General features: G+C 36.5%; 1 protein-coding gene across 5 annotated transcripts in view; it reads right to left on the reverse strand.

Annotated features, from left to right (window-relative positions):
- Positions 1-19670, reverse strand: part of TRDMT1 (tRNA aspartic acid methyltransferase 1) — a 63076-nt gene that overhangs the window by 21697 nt on the left and 21709 nt on the right. For all 5 annotated transcript variants that reach the window (XM_060006310.1, XM_060006308.1, XM_060006312.1 and 2 more), the window contains exon 2: positions 8682-8791. In XM_060006310.1, coding sequence (XP_059862293.1) covers positions 8682-8791 — 110 coding nt within the window. The remainder of the gene's footprint in view (positions 1-8681; positions 8792-19670) is intronic.

Consider the following 19670-nt stretch of genomic DNA (forward strand, 5'->3'; position numbering starts at 1 on the left):
TAAAGCAGGAAAAGCTTTATTCTGAGTTCTGAAGAGTGACTTAACCTGGGGAACACATCAGTTTTCTCTACTGTATTATAAGTTTGAATGTACATGTCTATCGTTTTTAAACCACAGTTTTTTAAGTAGTTTAGGACATATATGTAAAAAGAAATAAAAATTAAATCCTGAAAAGTTCCTGAAGCACCTCTGGATCCCAGAGTTCTAAAGAAAACAATCTGAAAATCATACACTCAACAGTCTGTCAGGAACCCTGGGGCAGGGCAGTAAGATTAGCACACATACTCAAGTTACACAGCTGGTCAGCACAGGACTATTAGGAGAAGCAACTTACTTATCTCACAACTGATTGTGAACAGATTAAAGCTGAATTCCTAAAATGAAAATAAAAATCAAACAACAATCTTTTACATAAGGAGAATCCTTAAGTCTAGAATCTAAAGGAAGTAAACAGAGTTAATGCCTCCAATACTGTTAGACGTAAAAAAATTTACAATTTTAAAGGATTCTAGGAAAGAGTGATTTTTTTTTTTACAGTACAACCCAAATGACAGAACAGTTATGCAAACATAATCGCTCAATTAAACCATTCACAACTGTCTTTAACCTAGCATTCTAGGTCAATGAATGTGTTGGGATTCAAGAAAGTAGTTACAGAGATGCATGGATTAACGTTAATAATTTGATATTTTAACACTAATGGAAATCAAATTCTGTTTCCATAAACAGGCCATTCAAGCTAATAAAAACATCCTTGCTTTCAGAGAACATTAGATCCACTCGATGTGGTAACACTGTTTATCGCATGTTGATGAGCAACTTTGTTTGTCCCCCTACTTGTTTTATTACTTCTTTTCTCAAAAAGCTTCCTGGTTATTCTTATACTTAATTTTCATTTAAACTTTAGGAAGACCTTGGTAGATTAGAAAACAACAACTTTTGACTATTTTAGTGAATTTATTGTTAATCTAAAGAGAAATAAAATTTTGTGGCACAAGGTAAGTCTTCAGTAAAAAGTTAGTGATATTTCCTACCATTTCCTGCCCTATGAACTCTGATGTTATTTTGTTCATGAATACTCACGACAATTAGATCTTTCTTGATCACTGTACGAATCATCATTATAAAGTAATTTTCTATGACTCGTAAATGCTTTTTGTTTTCAGACAGATCTTACCTAATACATATCAGTTCTGAAACCCCTGTTATCCTTTGTTATGATTTGCCTGACATTTTTTCATTTTTTAGGCACAATGTGTTATTCATTAAACAAGGTTCATAATTAATCCACCAATATTTCAGAGCATCTACGACACACCAGGCATTGTGCTAGTCTGGGAATACAACAATGAACAAACCAGACAAGGTTTCTGCTCACATATTTATATTGTAGTGTCTAGTAATTTTCCATTTTCTTCAGAGATAAATTACAGATTTTAGTTTTATTACTATTTATCTTTGTAACTGGTGAACCCTGCTCCTGATTAAAAACCTACATGAGGGACTTCCCTGGCGGTCCAGTGGTTAAGACTTTGCCTTCCAATGTAGGCGATGCGGGTTCAATCCCTGATCAGGGAGCTAAGATCCCATATGCCTTGGGGCCAAAAAAACAAAACAAAACAGAAGAAATATTGTTAACAAATTCAACAAAGACAATTTTCAGGCCTGACTATAGGCAAAGAGGAGGGCTTCACCCAGCGGGTGTCAGGGGAAAGCACCCTCCCGGCTCCAGACTTGGTGCAAGGTCAGCACCTTGCAGTCTCCGAGGGCAGGGCGGGTGCGAGCTCTCAGGCCCCCAGCAGCTCATGCTCTTCGTATATTTGCATTCCTAGGTCTCTTTATCTGAGGCCTTGCACAAAGCCCTCTTCAGGCGCCATCTATTTCTGCCAAGGCCTCCGTCTAGCAGGAAGAGGGGAACCCTTGAAGATACTTCTCCCGCTATGACTAACGCTTGGCCCTTGTCACTCCCAGCCTTCTCACCACTGCCCGCACTCTCTCCCCCAATGCCAGGGGCTCCTCAACAGTGAGCTGACCCCCACGTCTGTGCTGATCACCCCACCTTCCAGCAGGATGCTGTCCCCTGGGGAAACGGAACAGGGGGCGTTGGCGTTTTCTCTGTTTTTTAGAGACTTGCTTTTCCCACCACAGGAAGTAATTAAGGCTTCACTCTTTTATTTTTGCCCTGTTGCTTTAATCAGCTACTCTGATCCCTGACAGCTCAGCTGAGCTCCTGGCAACAACATTAAATAATGTCCTAAAAATCTATAGCTTCATTTATCTTTCAAAGAACAGACATATTTTTTGAGTCTCACTTTTCCTTCCTACTCCAATTATATTATTATTCTTACACTGCAAAGATTTATAACATTCTCACCCTGCTTCCCGACCATTATTTCTTTCCTAACATGGCAGCTTTATTCCTGGGTTCTCCACTTTGATTCAACTCTTGCTTAGTTAGATTAAGTGACCGAGTCATTCTTTCAGTAAGGGTTCATGGGTACTACAGTTCATGAGTTGTTGGAGGTTTTATTTTAGGAATTTTTTTCATCTACTTCTGTTAATATTTTTGTCCTGTTTGTTTTATTTTCTGTTTGCTATTCTGACAGGACTTTCATTTCTATAATGGTTTTATTTTTCTCATCTGTTTTTTTTTTTTCCCAGACCACTGACACTCTTCAAATCTATTGTCTTATTATTGTTTTTTGATCTCATGTATACATTTATTTGAGTTCTTGTTTTAAAGATACTGAGTTTTATTTAAGGTTTCAAGCACATGTTTTTGTAATTTTCTTCTGCTTCTTAATATGATTTTTCTGTGTATATTCTGCTTTTTTGTTTATGTTACTTCCTTTTAAAAGTACTATACTAGGAGAGTCTCAAACTGGCTCCTTTCTAATTATTCATTTTTTAATGGAGATCACTTGAATCTAGAAGTTTGCTAAAAAGGCGAAAGAAAGAGCAGTAGCTCTATTCAGGTATTGGTCACCACACTTTCTGGGAAGAACCCACAAAGGCCTTTAACTTAAGACCATGCCTCTGTCCCTAACCCATGCTCTCGCATTTAGGATGAGCAGGAAGTCTGCAGAGGTTGTAATGATGCTTTCAGCCCAGTGAGTTGGAATTCTTTACTGTCTCTTCTTGACTTTGAACAAGCGATTGCTGGGTCTGCTTTGCCTGCTCCCTGGTCCTTCTTCCCTTCTCAATTCTGCACAGGACACAGAGAGGTCTGCATGAAATTCTACCACCCTCATTCACTTGTGTCTCATCACCACTGCATTTGACACTACTCTTCCCAGTTTTCTTTTCTGCTTTGGTTTATGGCTAAATCCTATTTTCATTCATAATGGTTTCCCATCCCCTCTTTTCTTTTCTTATTTCTATTAGGAAAAGAAATAGAGTTTTAGAAAAGAAATATCTTTTTTATGCCACAGTCAATCAGAGGTCCCAAAGAAAACTGTTTACAAGTCCAACTTATGCACTAAATAGTAAGTTCCTGAAGGTAAAGACTATCTCTCAGTCATATCTGTGCTCCCTCTAAGGGCTCAATAACTTGAATGAAGTAAATGTTCAAATGATCAGAATATGTTGCTTCATGAAACTTAAAATCCCTGAAGTCTCTCATTACTCCTAAGTTCTCCATTAACCTTCCACCCCCTTTTTAAACATGACCCCCAAGGTAGTTCTGATATATTTGACCTGGACATGGTACACTCTTTCCACATCAGAACAGGGTTGAAGAGAACATCCTAGAAGAGACTAAAAGCCGTGGGAAGGTAGACTGTCTTTTGTCTTATAGACACCATTTTAATGAACTGATTCTCTCCTTTCAAATGACCTGGAGGTACCTCCATTCTTGCCTCTCCCTAGTGTTCTTATATCATATGCAGATAATACAATTTATTACCACCTATTAAAACTGGTACTGAAATAGAATTACCACTAGAAAAATGGACACAGATGTATTATTCTAAATGCCCCCAAATTTCTATTGGCATGTAGCTGGGAATGCCAATCCGTCCCCAAATATGTCAAGTATTTCACAGTTTCTCTTAGAAGGTAAATCAGAAAGGAAGGTTAAGTTGGTGAACATAATGGGTGCTTTACTGAGATTTTGTTGTTTTTTTATACTTTGTTTAGTGGGAGAAAACTCTTGCTGAATTGGACATTTGGCTGCATCAACTTTTAAATATTTACATTAAATTTAAATTTAGATTAATTTTTTCTAATAAAATAACTTTTGCTATCATACTGTATGTCAGAGAAATTCTGGAACCTAAATGCATATCATCTGCCTATTAGAGTCAAGTCAAAGTTACTTTCTTGTAGGTATCTTTCTTCTGACCCCGAATTTATTTTTGCCCTACGTCCATGATGAGACAGGTAGACTGACTGTACGTTGCCATGAAGTTTATGAAATGCATTGCTACCAGTGACTGGAAAGATGATGATGTCCCCATAGTCCTCCTCACTATGATGCCCAGGGGGAAAGATATTCTGTTCTCAATACGAGGGATAGACGTTCTTCAACACGTAAGTAGATTATTTCTACCTTTTGGATACCCAATCATAGAGCTAGGAAATGTTCCCATTTCATACTGGCTGAAAGAAAACTTAAAACAAATCTGTTGGGTAAACAAAATGTGATATACCTATATAATGGAATATTACTCAGCCAGTAAAAGAAATGAAGCACTGATTCATGCTAGAACATGGATGTATGGAAACATTATGCTAATTGTAAGAATCCAGACCAAAAAAAGCCACATATCATATGATCCCATTTATATGAAATGTCTAGAATAGTCAAATCCATAGAGACAGAAAGTAGATTAGTGGTTGCCAGGGGTTGGGGGGAAGGAGAAATGGAGAGTGACTGCTAATGGCTACAGGATTACCTTTTGGGGGATGAAGACATTCTAGAATTAGAAAGTGGTAATGGTTACACAACTTTGTAAGTAAATGAAAAAAACAAGAAAACACTGAATTGTAGACTTTAAAACAGTGAACTTCATGGGACGTGAATTGTATCTCACTGAAAAAAGCATTTGTGAGACTTTTGCTTCTGCCTGTGAGTTGTGTAAATAAACTAGAAAATTGGGAGAAATGTAATAACTGTTTTCAGATATTGGAATTGGACCACAGACAGAGCAGGACTGCCATTCCTTAGAAAAGGAAAAAAAAAAACTTGAAGATAATTCAACTTTCTGCCTAGAGATAATTTCCATACGGCAGTGAAGGGAAAGGAAATCCAAACTGTACCTGGTAATGTAGATGAGTTGAAGACAGAGGTTGGAGCTCAAGATCAAAGTGACTAGAATTTGCAGAGCAGAGTGCCAGACAAAAAGAAGCTGCACAGGGAAAGAGATGCAGAAATCTGCATAACATTCCCCTTGAGTGTCTTGCTGAGTATCAACCTGTGCATGCATCAGGCAAAACGCCTTGAGGGAGGGCAAAGAAAAACTGCTGGAAAAGGAACAATTACTGGGAAGTTGCAAGCCAAAAAATTCCCAGATCTCTGGGCTAGCAATCATTTGAGTTAACATCCAGAGTAGCAAGACCTAGTTGAGTACATGGGGCATTTAATAGCAATCTAAGAAAGGTCATATATTAACAGTAAGATTAGACTAGCCTTACAGTAAAAGCTACTCCAGATCCAGTTTGAAATGCTTAACAATAAGCCTCAAAAGAATCAAGATGATCTGAAATTAACTGCCTCTGAGGACAATATCCAACAGTCCTTAAAAGATTACAGTAAACTCCAACACTCAAAAATGTAAAACCTACAATGTTAGGCTCCTCATAAAAAATTACTACAATGCTAAGAAACATGATAATGTCTTATAGCAATTAAATAAATTAAATTCATAATTAAGAACCTTCCCACAAAGAAAACTCCAGGCCCAGGTGGCTCCACTGATGAAATTCTATCATTTATAGAAGAACTGATACTTGTTCTTCACAAACTCTTACAGAAAATATAAGGCTATGTATAAATATAAAAACCATACAAATATGTTATGAGGAAACTACAAAAGTCACCTACAAAGATAAATGCAAAAATAATTAACAATATTTTAACAAGTGGGATGTAGCATAACATAAAACTGATGGTATATCATGACAAGTAGGATTTATCCCAGGAATGCAATACTGACTTAACATTCAAAAAAGGAATTGATATGATCACCATATTATCAGAATACAAGGGAAATGATATAATCATGTCAAAAGATGCAAAAAAAAAAAAAGCATTTGACAAAACTCAAAACCTGTTCATAATACAAATTCTCAGAAAACGAAATAAAAGGAAATTTCCTCAACTTGATACAAGGCATCTATGAAAAATATACGACTAACATCTACAAAATGATAAATGACTGAATGTTCTCCCCTAAGATCTGGAAGAAGGCAAGGATGTCCACTGTCACACGTTTTATTCAACATTATAAAGAACGTCCTAGACAATGCAATAAGGCAAGAAAAAAAGTCACACTGGTTGGAAGGGAAAAGTAAAACTCTTTTTTCCTCAGGGAATATAACTGTACATGTTAAAAAATCCTAAAAAATCAATATTAAAGTTACCAGAACTAATAAGTAAATACAGCAAAGTCACAGGATACTAGGTTAATAAATAAAAATAAGTGTAAGACTAGTATAATAAATATTACAAAATATAGCTGATACAAATTAAAGAAGACCTAAATAAGTGAAGAGTGATACCATGTTCATGGATTGGAAGATTCTCTTTTATGAAGATATCAGTTCTTCCAAAACCAATCAGTGAAACTACAATCAAAATATCTTTTTTTTTTGTAGAAATTGGCAAGCCGATTCTGAAATTTACACAGAAATGTAAATGAGAGTGTAGCCAAAATAATCTTGAAAAAGAAAATCAGAAGTTTGAGAACTTACGTTGCCTGAATTCAATACATATTATAAAGCTATAATAACCAGTTTTATATACACTTAGGAAAAAAAAATGACCTCTACCTCAGACTACACACAAAAAGTAACTTTAACTGGGTCATAAGCCTAAATGTAAAAGCTCAAACTATAAAACTTCTAGAAGAAAACAGGAAAAAAATGGGGTAAACAAAGATTTCTTAGGACACACAAAAAAGTGTCCCATAAAAAAAAAAAAAAAAGTAACTTCTGCATTTTGATGAACACAGTTAAGGAAATGAAAAGACAAGTTACAGATTTGGAGAAAATATTTGTCATACATATTTCTGACAAACAACTTCAATCCAGAAAACTTAAACAACTCTTAAAACTAAATGATAATAGCACAAACATACCAAATAAAAACTGGGAAAGAAATTTCATCACGAAAAACATAGAATGGATAATAAGCACATGAAAAAAATACTCAACATTATTAGTCACCAGGGAAATGCAAATTAAAATCACAATACCACTGTATGCTCGCAAGAGCAGCTAATATTTAAAATACTGACAACAGCAATTGTTGGTAGGGATGTGAAACAACTGAAACACTTAAACATTGATTGTGTGACTGTAAAATGGTATGAACATTATGGAAAACAGTTGGCATTTTCTCATAAAGTTAAAGAAATTTGCCATATGATATGGCAATTCTACTCCCAGGTATATATCCACAAGAAGTAAAAACAAAGTCCACACAAAAACTTGTACATGAATATTCATAGCAACTTTTTTATAACAGTCAAAAACTGGAAACAATCTAAATGTCAAACATCGTGTGAATGGATATACATTTTGTAGTATGAAATATTCCACTGTACAGAATATCACTGAACAACAATGAAGAGCCAACTACTGATAGATAACAACAATGTGGGTAAATGCAAAAAAACATTACACTAAACAAGAGAAGTCATACTCAAAAAAATTACACTCAAGATTCTATTTAGGATATGACTAGAACTGGAAAATTTAATCTGTAATGACTGAAAGCAGATCAACGGTTGCCTGGGGTTGGGGTCAGAGACTGAGTAAAACGAGGCATTAAGGAACATTTTAGGGTGTTCCTTAATGGATGGATGTTTTAAGTCTCGATTGTGGTTACACAGTATATATTGGTCAAAACTCAAACTACACACTTACAATGAGGGCAGTTTATTGTATGTAAATTATGGCTTCATGAGAAATTTGTGTGTAAAATTTTTTACGACGTGAAATTGGGAGAAAAACATAATTTCATATTATTTTAAAAATAACAAAAGTGTTAAAACACTTCTGCTGAGTTCATCACAGGCAAAACGGTATCTTTAACTTTGATGGGCTTCAACAAGAAGCATTCAACAAGTAATATCCAATCACTTTTTTTACTCTCTTTTTTCACTCCTGCTATATACATATTACACATGAGTAATGCTTAAAAATAAAGAATTAAGTAAAGTTTAATATCATTACAGAACCAAGAATTTAGAAGTCAAGCATATTCTTACATTTCAATTCTTTCTCAGAGACCAAAACATTGATCCTCTTTTTCTAAAGCTAGAAATTTAAAAAAAGGCAAAAAGTAACATGCTATCTTCTGACAGAATAAAAAATGTTAATTTAATTCCCTTCTCCTAAACTTTTTCATTTATATATGACTTATCTTCAAATGAAGACACCAGAAACCAGTATCTTACAGTATTCAATTATATTTTCCTTGCTATATATAGACTTATTAAAACAATATTGTTACTCACTTCAATTGTCTTGGCCAGTAACTGTGTGTGAGGAAAATTATACTTGTATACTTCATTAGCGACAGTGTTTATATCAACGGCAGCCACCACTTGTGCAGGTATACAGCTTTCTGTAATGATAAGTGGAATAACTTAAAAGGTAAAGTCCTTAACAACAATTTGTTCATCATAGAGAGAAGCCAAAAACACAGAATTTTGTAGTACATTTCCTCACTTCCTCAATTATCTGGCCAGATCTCGGGTTGTCAGTGGACAACAAAGCCAGGAGGAGCTAGGCGCGAAGTAGAATATTTATGTGCCTCTGGTTCACCTCTCTCAACAGCGTTCTCATGCTAAAAATAAGATTTAAATATTTTAGTCATTATCTCATATTTTCTTTCCTTCCTCCATTAAGATACACATTTATGAGTCGAATGGAAAGTTTTCCTAAACTAAAACAAACCAAAAACAGAAAAGTGAAGTACAGTAAGTCCCCTACATACCAACGAGTTCCGTTCTGAGAGCACATTCGTAAGTCCAGTTTGTTCGTAAGTCCAGCAAAGTTAGCCTAAGTACCCAACTAACACAATCGCCTATATAGTACTGTACTGTAATAGGTACTGCACTATAATACTTTTCACACAAATAATACATAACAAACAAATGCAAAAACTAAAGAAAACATTTTTAATCTTACAGTACAGTTTCCATTATTGTCGCTTGGTGCTTCTTGGCAGTACCAGCTACATCACTGCTGCTGTTACACTTGCTTCAGGACATCCTCAGCTTGAAATAAAGATACTGCACTACTGTACTCTATACAGTACTGTACAGTAAAGTACACATAAGCAGAACCACTTGTAGAGGATGCACACATGTGACAATGTACGCCAGACACGTGAACTAACTTACGGGATTCGACATGAGAACACACGTTCACATCTTTGAAAGTTCGCAACTTGAAGGTTCGTATGTAGGGGACTTACTATATATTCTTAAAAGCCACATCACTGGGCTTCCCTGGTGGCGCAGCGGTTGAGAGTCCGCCTGCCGATGCAGGGGACACGGGCTCGTGCCGCGGTCTGGGAAGATCCCACGTGCCGCGGAGCGGCTGAGCCTGCGCGTCCGGAGCCTGTGCTCCGCAACGGGAGAGGCCACGACAGTGAGAGGCCCGCGTACCGCAAAAAAAAAAAAAAAAAAAAGCCACATCACTTGGAAATTTATAAATAAATTAACTAACATTTGTTCTTCAACTTCTAACATTAATACAATGCTGCTTCCCAATACCACTGAAAATGCTTTTAGGTAAGTTTTGGTAAGTTTCACGTAAATTTGTTTTGTTTTGTTTTCAAATAGCTTTATTGACATGCAACTCACATATCACAAAATTCACCTGTTGAAAGTTTAGGTAAGTTTTTAAAGGAGATGAAAAATTAATTGGTGTCCAAATGTAAAAAGCTCACAGACTAAAAAATAAATATTTTGACAGAGAGAAGGTGAGAAGAGCAAGAGAAATAATTACAAGGGCATGTCTTCCTTCACTGCCCATCTGTCTTGCTGCTAAAGAAAGGTATTTTTTCATAATGCTTTCAGATTCAGAAAAATTTGTCATAGTCTTTAAATGGCAGTCAAAATTTCAACCATGTACACGTAGCTGCTGTTATATTTGGCAATTATCACCCTCTTTGCACTTCTTCCCCAAACACATACAAACCCAATTATGTGTAAACCCTGTCCCAAATCAGTAGAAAATGTGAAGAGTTTTTAAAATAAAAGTATTTGAGACATCTTAGGAAAATCATCAGAGAAAATGTTACAAAATTACATAGTAACTCCAAATAGCTATTTCTTTAATAACCATTTCTGTTCATAGTTAAATTAGGCAGCCCAAATATCAAAAAATGAAAAAGAAAAATATTAGGATGTGAGGAGCTAGGCTTCATGCAGCAGGCACCTGGAAATAAAACCCAGATCTCAGAAGATGGGGCAAGGAGGGAAGCTCACACACATTCAGGAAACAATCACAACCCTACACTGAGGCCTACAAAAGATAATGCCAGAGAGAAAACAGGGGATGAATGTGTCTAAGTAAATATTTACTTCATGTATACTACTAGCTAGGCTCAAGACCCTGGGCTAGGATCAGTCATCTTCTAGGTACCCTGCTGCCTTGTATGTAGGTCACTGGAACTTCAAGGTCCAGTTAGTAATATCATAGGCAGCTGCCTCTAAGTGAGGTTAAATTCAATAACTAGTTTACTTGCCTTTGTATAAAGTCAATTTAAGTTCTAAATTATATCTCTGTCAAAGGCATCCGAGAGATCTTGAAACATAAATCAAGGTTTTTAAACAAACTAAAAAAAATTAGTATATAAGGATCAATTTGCAAAATCACAAACCTTATAATCCAGGTCAAGAACTATACAACTACTAATCATTTCAAGAGAGCTCAGAACTAAATAACTTCACTGAACTATTCTACTGTTCTGCTAAATAAGATATGTTGTAATTAGCATGATGCTTGTCTTTCTGTTATATATACAGCAAGCTGGGATTGCCTGGAGTTAGTTGATGTGATTTTTCTCCTTTTTCAGGATGACTGAAAATCCACAGTGATGTGCCAAATCTCTACTATAATCAATAATTAATTTTATGTTCTTGTATTAAGTGCCTGGAAGACATAAAAACTGATAAAACTCAACTGCCAAATGAGTGCTTTATGTGGTGATGAAAGAACTGATGAACCGAAAATTCTTTCTCAGGAAACAATAGATTTTTAAAGTCAATAAACAAGTGCACTGTTTGCACATATTTTAGATTGTTATAAAACAGGATCTACCGCATGACCTAAAAAGTTATTTCCATGACGAAAAATAAACATACTAAGCCCTTACTGACACTAATTCAACCTGCCTTTTCAAAACAGATTGTTTGGGGTATGAGTGTGTAACCAAGGAAAAAGCTGAACTTATAAATAACACTCATAAAATCAAGCCTTTCAATTCTATCAAAATCTTAATTTGAGCTCCAAAGACAAGTTGTTTTGATATTTCTTACTGTACACTTTAAATCTATAACCTCCAAAAATCTTTGTTAAGCTGTACACACAGATTTTGAAAATGTTTAACTAAAAATAACCAAAAAAATATAATTCAACAGATTTTTGCCTAAGTGAGCTCCATCACTTAACTGATCCAGGAGTAGTAATTCTCAAAGGGGAGAGAGAATTGGGGAAATGGGATCCACAGGATCTTCTGGGGAAGGAGAAGGAGAGGATGGGTTTTCAACACTTTGATCTATTGCTCTACCTGGATTTTATTCATGGTATTTCAGTTATTATTCTGGACTGCATATTTATCAACAAGAAGCATAGATACTAAGACATTCCAGTTAGAGAAATGCAACACTGGGGGCTTCCCTGGCGGTGCAGTGGTTGAGAATCTGCCTACCAATGCAGGGGGCACGGGTTCGAGCCCTGGTCTGGGAAGATCCCACATGCTGCAGAGCAACTAGGCCCGTGAGCCACAACTACTGAGCCTGCACGTCTGGAGCCTGTGCTCCGCAACAGGAGAGGACACGATAGTGAAAGGCCCACACACCACAATGAAGAGTGGCCCCCACTTGCTGCAACTAGAGAAAGCCCTCGCACAGAAAGGAAGACCCAACACAGTCAAAAATAAATAAATAAATAAATAAAAATTTCAAAAAATAGAAAAAAGAAATGCAACATAAATGATTTTAAAGGATTGTCAGATTAGATCTACAAGGAAAGTTTAAGGGGTATCATACTCCCATTTATATGAGATCTAAACTAAAAACCAGCAGATTTAATTATGTCAAGAGAGACTTCTAGGTGAAATGCTAGAAATGTCATGGAAAATGAAGATTGGTTCAAGATGGCATAGTAGAAGAATGTGCGCTCACCCCCTCTTGCAAGAGCACTGGAATCACAACTAACAGCTGAGCAATCATCGACAGGAAGACACTGGAACTCACAAAAAAGATACCCCACATCCAAAGACAAAGGAGAAACTACAGTGAGACGGTAGGAGGGGCGCAATCACAATAAAATAAAATTGCATAACCGCTGGGTGGACGACTTACAAACTGGAGAACAATTATACCACAGAAGTCCACCCACTGGAATGAAGGTTCTGAGCCCCACATCAGGCTTCCCAACCTGGAGGTCCGGCAACGGGAGGAGCAATTCCCAGAGAATCAGACTTTGAAGGCTAGCGGGATTTGACTGCAGGACTTCAACAGGACTGGGGGAAACAGAGACTCCACTCTTGGAGGGCACACACAAAGTAATGTGTGCATCAGGACACAGGGGGAAGAAGTAGTGACCCCATAGGAAACTAAACCAGACCTACCTGCTAGTGTTGGAGGGTCTCCTGCAGAGGCGGGGGTGCCTGTGGCTCACCGTGGGGACAAGTACTACTCTGGGAAGTACTCCTTGGTGTGAGCCCCCCCAGAGTCCACCATTTGCCCCACCAAAGAGCCAGGTAGGCTCCAGTGCTGGGCCGCCTCAGGCCAAAGAACCAACAGGTAGGGAACCCAGCCCCACCCAGCCCCACCCATCAACAGACAAGCATATTAAAGTTTTACTGAGCTCTGCCCACCAGAACAACACCCAGCTCTACCCACCACCAGTCCCTCCCATCAGGAAGCTTTCACAAGCCTCTTAGATAGCCCCATCCACCAGAAGGCAGAGAGCAGAAGCAAGAAGAACTACAATTCTTCAGCCTGTGGAATGAAAACCACAGTCACAGAAAGATAGACAAAATGAAAAGGCACAGGGCTATGTACCAGATGAATGAACAAGATAAAACCCCAGAAAAACAACTAAATGAAGTGGAGATAGGCAGCCTTCCAGAAAAAGAATTGAGAATAATGATAGTGACGATGATCCAGGACCTCAGAAAAAGAATAGAGGTAAAGATTGAGAAGATGCAAGAAATGTTTAACAAAGACCTAGAAGAATTAAAGAACAAACAAACAGAGATGAACAATACAATAACTGAAATGAAAAATACACTAGAAGGGATCAATAGCAGAATAATTGAGGCAGGGACCTCCCTGGTGGCACAGTGGTTAAGAATCCACCTGCCAATGCAGGGGACACAGGTTCAAGTCCTGGTCCAGGAAGATCCCACATGCCACAGAGCAACGAAGCTCATGCGCCACAACTACTGAGCCTGTGCTCTAGAGCCTGCAAGCCACAACTACTGAGCCCTTGTGCCATGACTACTGAAGCCCGTGCACTTAGAGCCAATACTCCACAACAAGAGAAGCCACCTCAATGAGAAACCTGCGCACCACAATGAAGAGTAGGTAGCCCCCGTTCGCTGCAACTAGAGAAAGCCCACACACAGCAACAAAGACCCAACATACCCAAAAATAAATAAATAAATGTTAAAAATTTAAAAAAAGAATAACTGAGGCAGAAGAATGGATAAGTGACCTGTAAGACAGAATGGTGGAATTCACTGCTACAGAACAGAATAAAGAAAAAAGAATGAAAAGAATTGAAGACAGCCTAAGAGACCTCTGGGACAACATTAAGCTCACCAACATTTGCATTATAGGGGTCCCAGAAGAAGAGAGAGAAAAAGGACCCGAGAAAATATTTGAAAAGATTATAGTCAAAAACTTCCATAACATGGGAAAGGAAATAGCCACCCAAGTCCAGGAAGTGCAGAGAGTCCCAGGCAGGATAAACCCAAGGAGAAACACCGAGACACGTAGCAATCAAATTGACAAAAATTAAAGACAAAGAAAAATTATTGAAAGCAACAAAGGAAAAATGACAAATAACACACAGGGGAACTCCCATAAGGTTAACAGCTGATTTCTCAGCAGAAACTCTACAAGCCAGAAGGGAGTGGCATGATATATTTAAAGTGATGGAAGGGAAGAACCTACAACCAAGATTACTCTACCTGGCAAGGATCTCATTCAGATTCCATGGAGAAATCAAAAGCTTTACAGACAAGCAAAAGCTAAGAGAATTCAGCACCACCAAACCAGCTCTACAACAAATGCTAAAGGAACTTCTGTAAGTGGGGAAACACAAGGGAAGAAAAGGACCTACAAAAACAAACCCAAAACAATTAATAAAATGGTAATAGGAACATATATATTGATAATTACCTGAAATGTGAATGGATTAAATGTTCCAACCAAAAGACACAGGTTCGCTGAGTGGATACAAAAACAAAACCCGTATATATGTTGTCTACAAGGACCCACTTCAGACCTAGGGACACATACAGACTGAAAGTGAGGGGATGGAAAAAGATATTCCATGCAAATGGAAATTAAAAGAAAGCTGGAGTAGCAATCCTCATATCAGATAAAATAGACTTTAAAATAAAGAATGTTACAAGAGACAACGAAGGACACTACATAATGATCAAGAGATCAATCCAAGAAGAAGATATAACAATTATAAATATATATGCACCCAACATAGAAGCGCCTCAATACATAAGGCAAATGCTAATAGCCATAAAAGAGGAAATCAACAGTAACACAATAATAGTGGGGGACTTTAACACCTCACTTACACCAATGGACAGATCATCCAGACAAAAAATTAATAAGGAAACACAAGCTTTAAATGACACAATAGACCAAACAGATTTAATTGATATTTATAGGACATTCTATCTAAAAACAGCAATATTACACTTTCTTCTCAAGTGCACACGGAACATTCTCCAGGATAGATCACATCTTGGGTCACAAATCAAGCCTTGGTAAATTTAAGAAAATTGAAATCATATCATGCATCTTTTCCAACGACAGTGCTATCAGATTAGAAATAAATTACAGGTGAAAAACGTAAAAAACACGAACACATGGAGGCTAAACAATATGTTACTAAATAACCAAGAGATCACTGAAGAAATCAAAGAGGAAATCAAAAAATACCTAGAGACAAATGACAATGAAAACACGACAATCCAAAACCTATGGGATGCAACAAAAGCAGTTCTTTGAGGGAAGTTTATAGCAATACAATCCTACCTCAGCAAACAAGAAAAATCTCAAATAAAAAATCTAACCTTACACCTAAAGGAACTAGAGAAAGAACAAACAAAACCCAAAGTTAGCAGAAGGAAAGAAATCATAAAGATCAGAGCAGAAATAAATGAAATAGAAACAAAGAAAACAATAGCAAAGATCAATAAAACTAAAAGCTGTTTATTTGAGAAGGTAAACAAAATTGATAAACCTTTAGCCAGACTGATCAAGAAAAAGAGGGCGAGGACTCAAATCAATAAAATTAGAAATGAAAAAGGAGAAGTTACAACAGACACCACAGAAATACAAAGCATCGTAAGAGACTACTACAAGTGACTCTATGCCAATAAAATGGACAACCTGGAAGAAATGAACACATTCTTAGAAAGGTATAACCTTCCAACACTGAACCAGGAAGAAACAGAAAACATGAACAGGCCAATCACAAGTAATGACATTGAAACTGTGATTAGAAATCTTCCAACAAACAAAAGTCCAGGAACAGATGGCTTCACAGGTGAATTCTATCAAACATTTAGAGAAGAGCTAACACCCGTCCTTCTCAAACTCTTCCAAAAAACTGCAGAGGAAGGAACACTCCCAAACTCATTCTATGAGGCCACCATCACCCTAATACCAAAACCAGACAAAGGTACTACAAAAAAAAGAAAATTAGAGACCAATATCACTGATGAATATAGATGCAAAAATTCTCAACAAAATACTAGCAAACAGAATCCAACAACACATTAAAAGGATCATACCTCATGATCAAGTGGGATTTATCCCAGGGATGCAAGGATTCTTCCATATATGCAAGTCAATCAATATGATACATCATATTAACAAATTGAAGAATAAAAGCCATATGATCATCTCAATAGATGCAGAAAAAGCTTTTGACAAAATTCAACACCCATTTATGACAAAAACACTCCAGAAAGTTGGCATAGAGGGAACCTACCTCAACATAATAAAGACCATATATGACAAACCCACAGCAAACATCATTCTCAATGGTGAAAAACTGAAAGCATTTCCTCTAAGATCGGGAACAAGACAAGGACGTCCACTCTCGCCACTATTATTCAACATAGTTTTGGAAGTCCTAGCCATGGCAATCAGAGAAGAAAAAGAAATAAAAGGAATCTAACTTGGAAATGAAGAAGTAAAACTGTCACTGTTTGCAGATGACATGATACTATACATAGAGAATCCTAAAGATGCTACCAGAAAACTACTAAAGCTAATCCATGAATTTGGTAAAGTTGCAGTATACAAAATTAATGCACAGAAATCTCTTGCATTCCTATACACTAACAACGAAAGATCAGAAACAGAAATGAAGGAAACAATCCCATTCACCATTGCAACGAAAAGAATAAATTACCTAGGAATAAACTTACCTAAGGAGGTAAAAGACCTGTACTCAGAATACTGTAAGACACTGATGAAAGAAATCAAGATGATATAAACAGATGGAGAGATATACCATGTTCTTCGACTGGAAAAATCAATAATGTGGCAAATGACTTTCCTACCCAAAGCAATCTACAGATTCAATGCAATCCCTATCAAATTACCAATAGCATTTTTTTACAGAACTGGAACAAAAAAAGTCTTAAAATTTGTATGGAGACACAAAAGACCCTGAATAGCCAAAGCAATCTTAAGGAAAAAAAAACAGAGCTGGAGGAATCAGACTCCCTGACTTCAGACTATACTACAAAGCTACAGTAATCAAGACAGTATAGTACTGGCACAAAAACAGAAATATAGATCAACGGAACAGGATAGAAAGCCCAGAGATAACTCACACATCTATGGTCAACTAATCTATGAGAAAGGAGGCAAGGATATACAATGGAGAAAAGACAGTCTCTTCATTAAGCGGTTCTGTGAAAACTGGACAGCTACATGTCAAAGAATGAAATTAGAACACTCCCTAACACTATACACAAAAATAAACTCAAAATGGATTAAAGACCTAAATGTAAGACCAGACACTATAAACTCTTAGAGGAAAACATAGGAAGAACACTCTTTGACATAAATCACAGCAAGATCTTTTTTGACCCACCTCCTAGAGCAATGGAAGTAAAAACAAAAATAAACAAATGGGACCTAATGAAACTTCAAAGCTTTTGCACAGCAAAGGAAACTATAAACAAGATGAAAAGACAACCTCAGAATGGGAAAAAAATATTTGCAAACGAATCAATGGACAAAGGATTAACCTCCAAAATATATAAATAGCTCATGCAGCTCAATATTAAAAAAAACAACCCAATCAAAAAATGGGCAGAAGACCTAAATAGACATTTCTCCAAAGAAGACATACAGATGGCCAAGAGGCACATGAAAAGCTGCTCAACATCACTAATTATTAGAGAAATGAAAATCAAAAGTACAATGAGGTATCAGCTCACACCAGTTAGAATGGGCATCATCAGAAAATCTACAAACAGCAAATGCTGAAGAGGGTGTGGAGAAAAGGGAACCCTCTTGTACTATTGGTGGGAATGTAAATTGATACAGTCACTGTGGAGAACAGTATGGACGTTCCTTAAAAAACTAAAATAGAATGACCATATGACCCAGCAATCCCACTACTGGGCATATACCCAGAGAAAACCATAATTCAAAAAGACAGATGCACCCCAATGTTCACTGCAGCTCTATTTACAATAGCCAGGTCACAGAAGCAACCTAAATGCCCATCAACAGACAAATGGATAAAGAAGATGTCATACATATATACAATATTACTCAGCCATATAAAGGAACGAAATTGGATCATTTGTAGAGATGTGGATGGACCTAGAGACTGTCAAACAGAGTGAAGTCAGAAAGAGAAAAACAAATATCATATATTAACACATATATGTGGAATCTAGAAAAATGGTACAGATGAACAGGTTTGCAAGGCAGAAATAGAGACAGATTTAGAGAACAAACATATGGACACCAAGGGGGAAAAGGGGGGGGGGGGATGAATTTGGAGATTGGGATTGACATGTATACACTGATGTGCATAAAATAGATAATTAATAAGAACCTGCTGTATAAAAAATAATTTTTTAAAAAAATAATAAAAGTGATAGAGAAAATACAAAAAAAAACCCAAAAAACAAAAAAGAAATGTCACTGAAAATACATGCGTAATTCTTGCTCTTAAATATGTTTCTTATTAAAGTGAGCAAGAAACACACACACACACACACACACACACACACACACACCACCTTTGAATAATGGTTATTTTCCTTCTTTTTCTGATCACACTTTCTGGAAAAGTTGAAGGGGAGAACATCTGGTTGGTAGTAGTAAAAAGGTACAAGTTCACACACTACCTGCCTTTCCTAACCAAATGCATCAAACAGTTTAATTGTTCATGGATAGCTAAGGTGGGGAAGAAAATCAATATTTTTAAATGTAAATATAAAATTAACTGGCCTACTTTGAAATAAGTAGCTTTTTTTCTTCTTTTCCTTATTTTTTTTTGTGAACTGTATCTCATATAGGTGAGTAATTCTTGAATTACCTCATTATAATCACATCTGAAACATCTAATCAGATATGTTAACACTGACATCTAGTTGTGAAATGGAAGATCAGTTGAATACATCTAATGTCTATTTCTTTTCATTCAAAGTGATAGTTTAATTAAGAATAAAAGTATTAAGCAAAAACAGACATGCAAGGATTCTGAGTTTAAAATAATTACCAAAGTATATTACTTGTTTCTTTTTAAAGATTCTTGCATTTCAAAAATCACAAAATTGGTTACATTTCTTTACACTAACAATGAAATATCAGAAAGGGAATGTAAAAAAAACAGTCCCTTTTAAAATCACACACACACACACACACACACCCCAAAAAAGAAACAAAAACAAAAAACTTAGGAATAAACCTGACCAAGGAGGTGAAAGACTTATATGCTGAAAACTATAAAACATTAACAAAGGAGACTGAAGA

The sequence above is a fragment of the Delphinus delphis genome, chromosome 2 (genome assembly GCF_949987515.2).
Source record: "Delphinus delphis chromosome 2, mDelDel1.2, whole genome shotgun sequence".
In the NCBI taxonomy this organism is placed as follows: domain Eukaryota; kingdom Metazoa; phylum Chordata; class Mammalia; order Artiodactyla; family Delphinidae; genus Delphinus; species Delphinus delphis.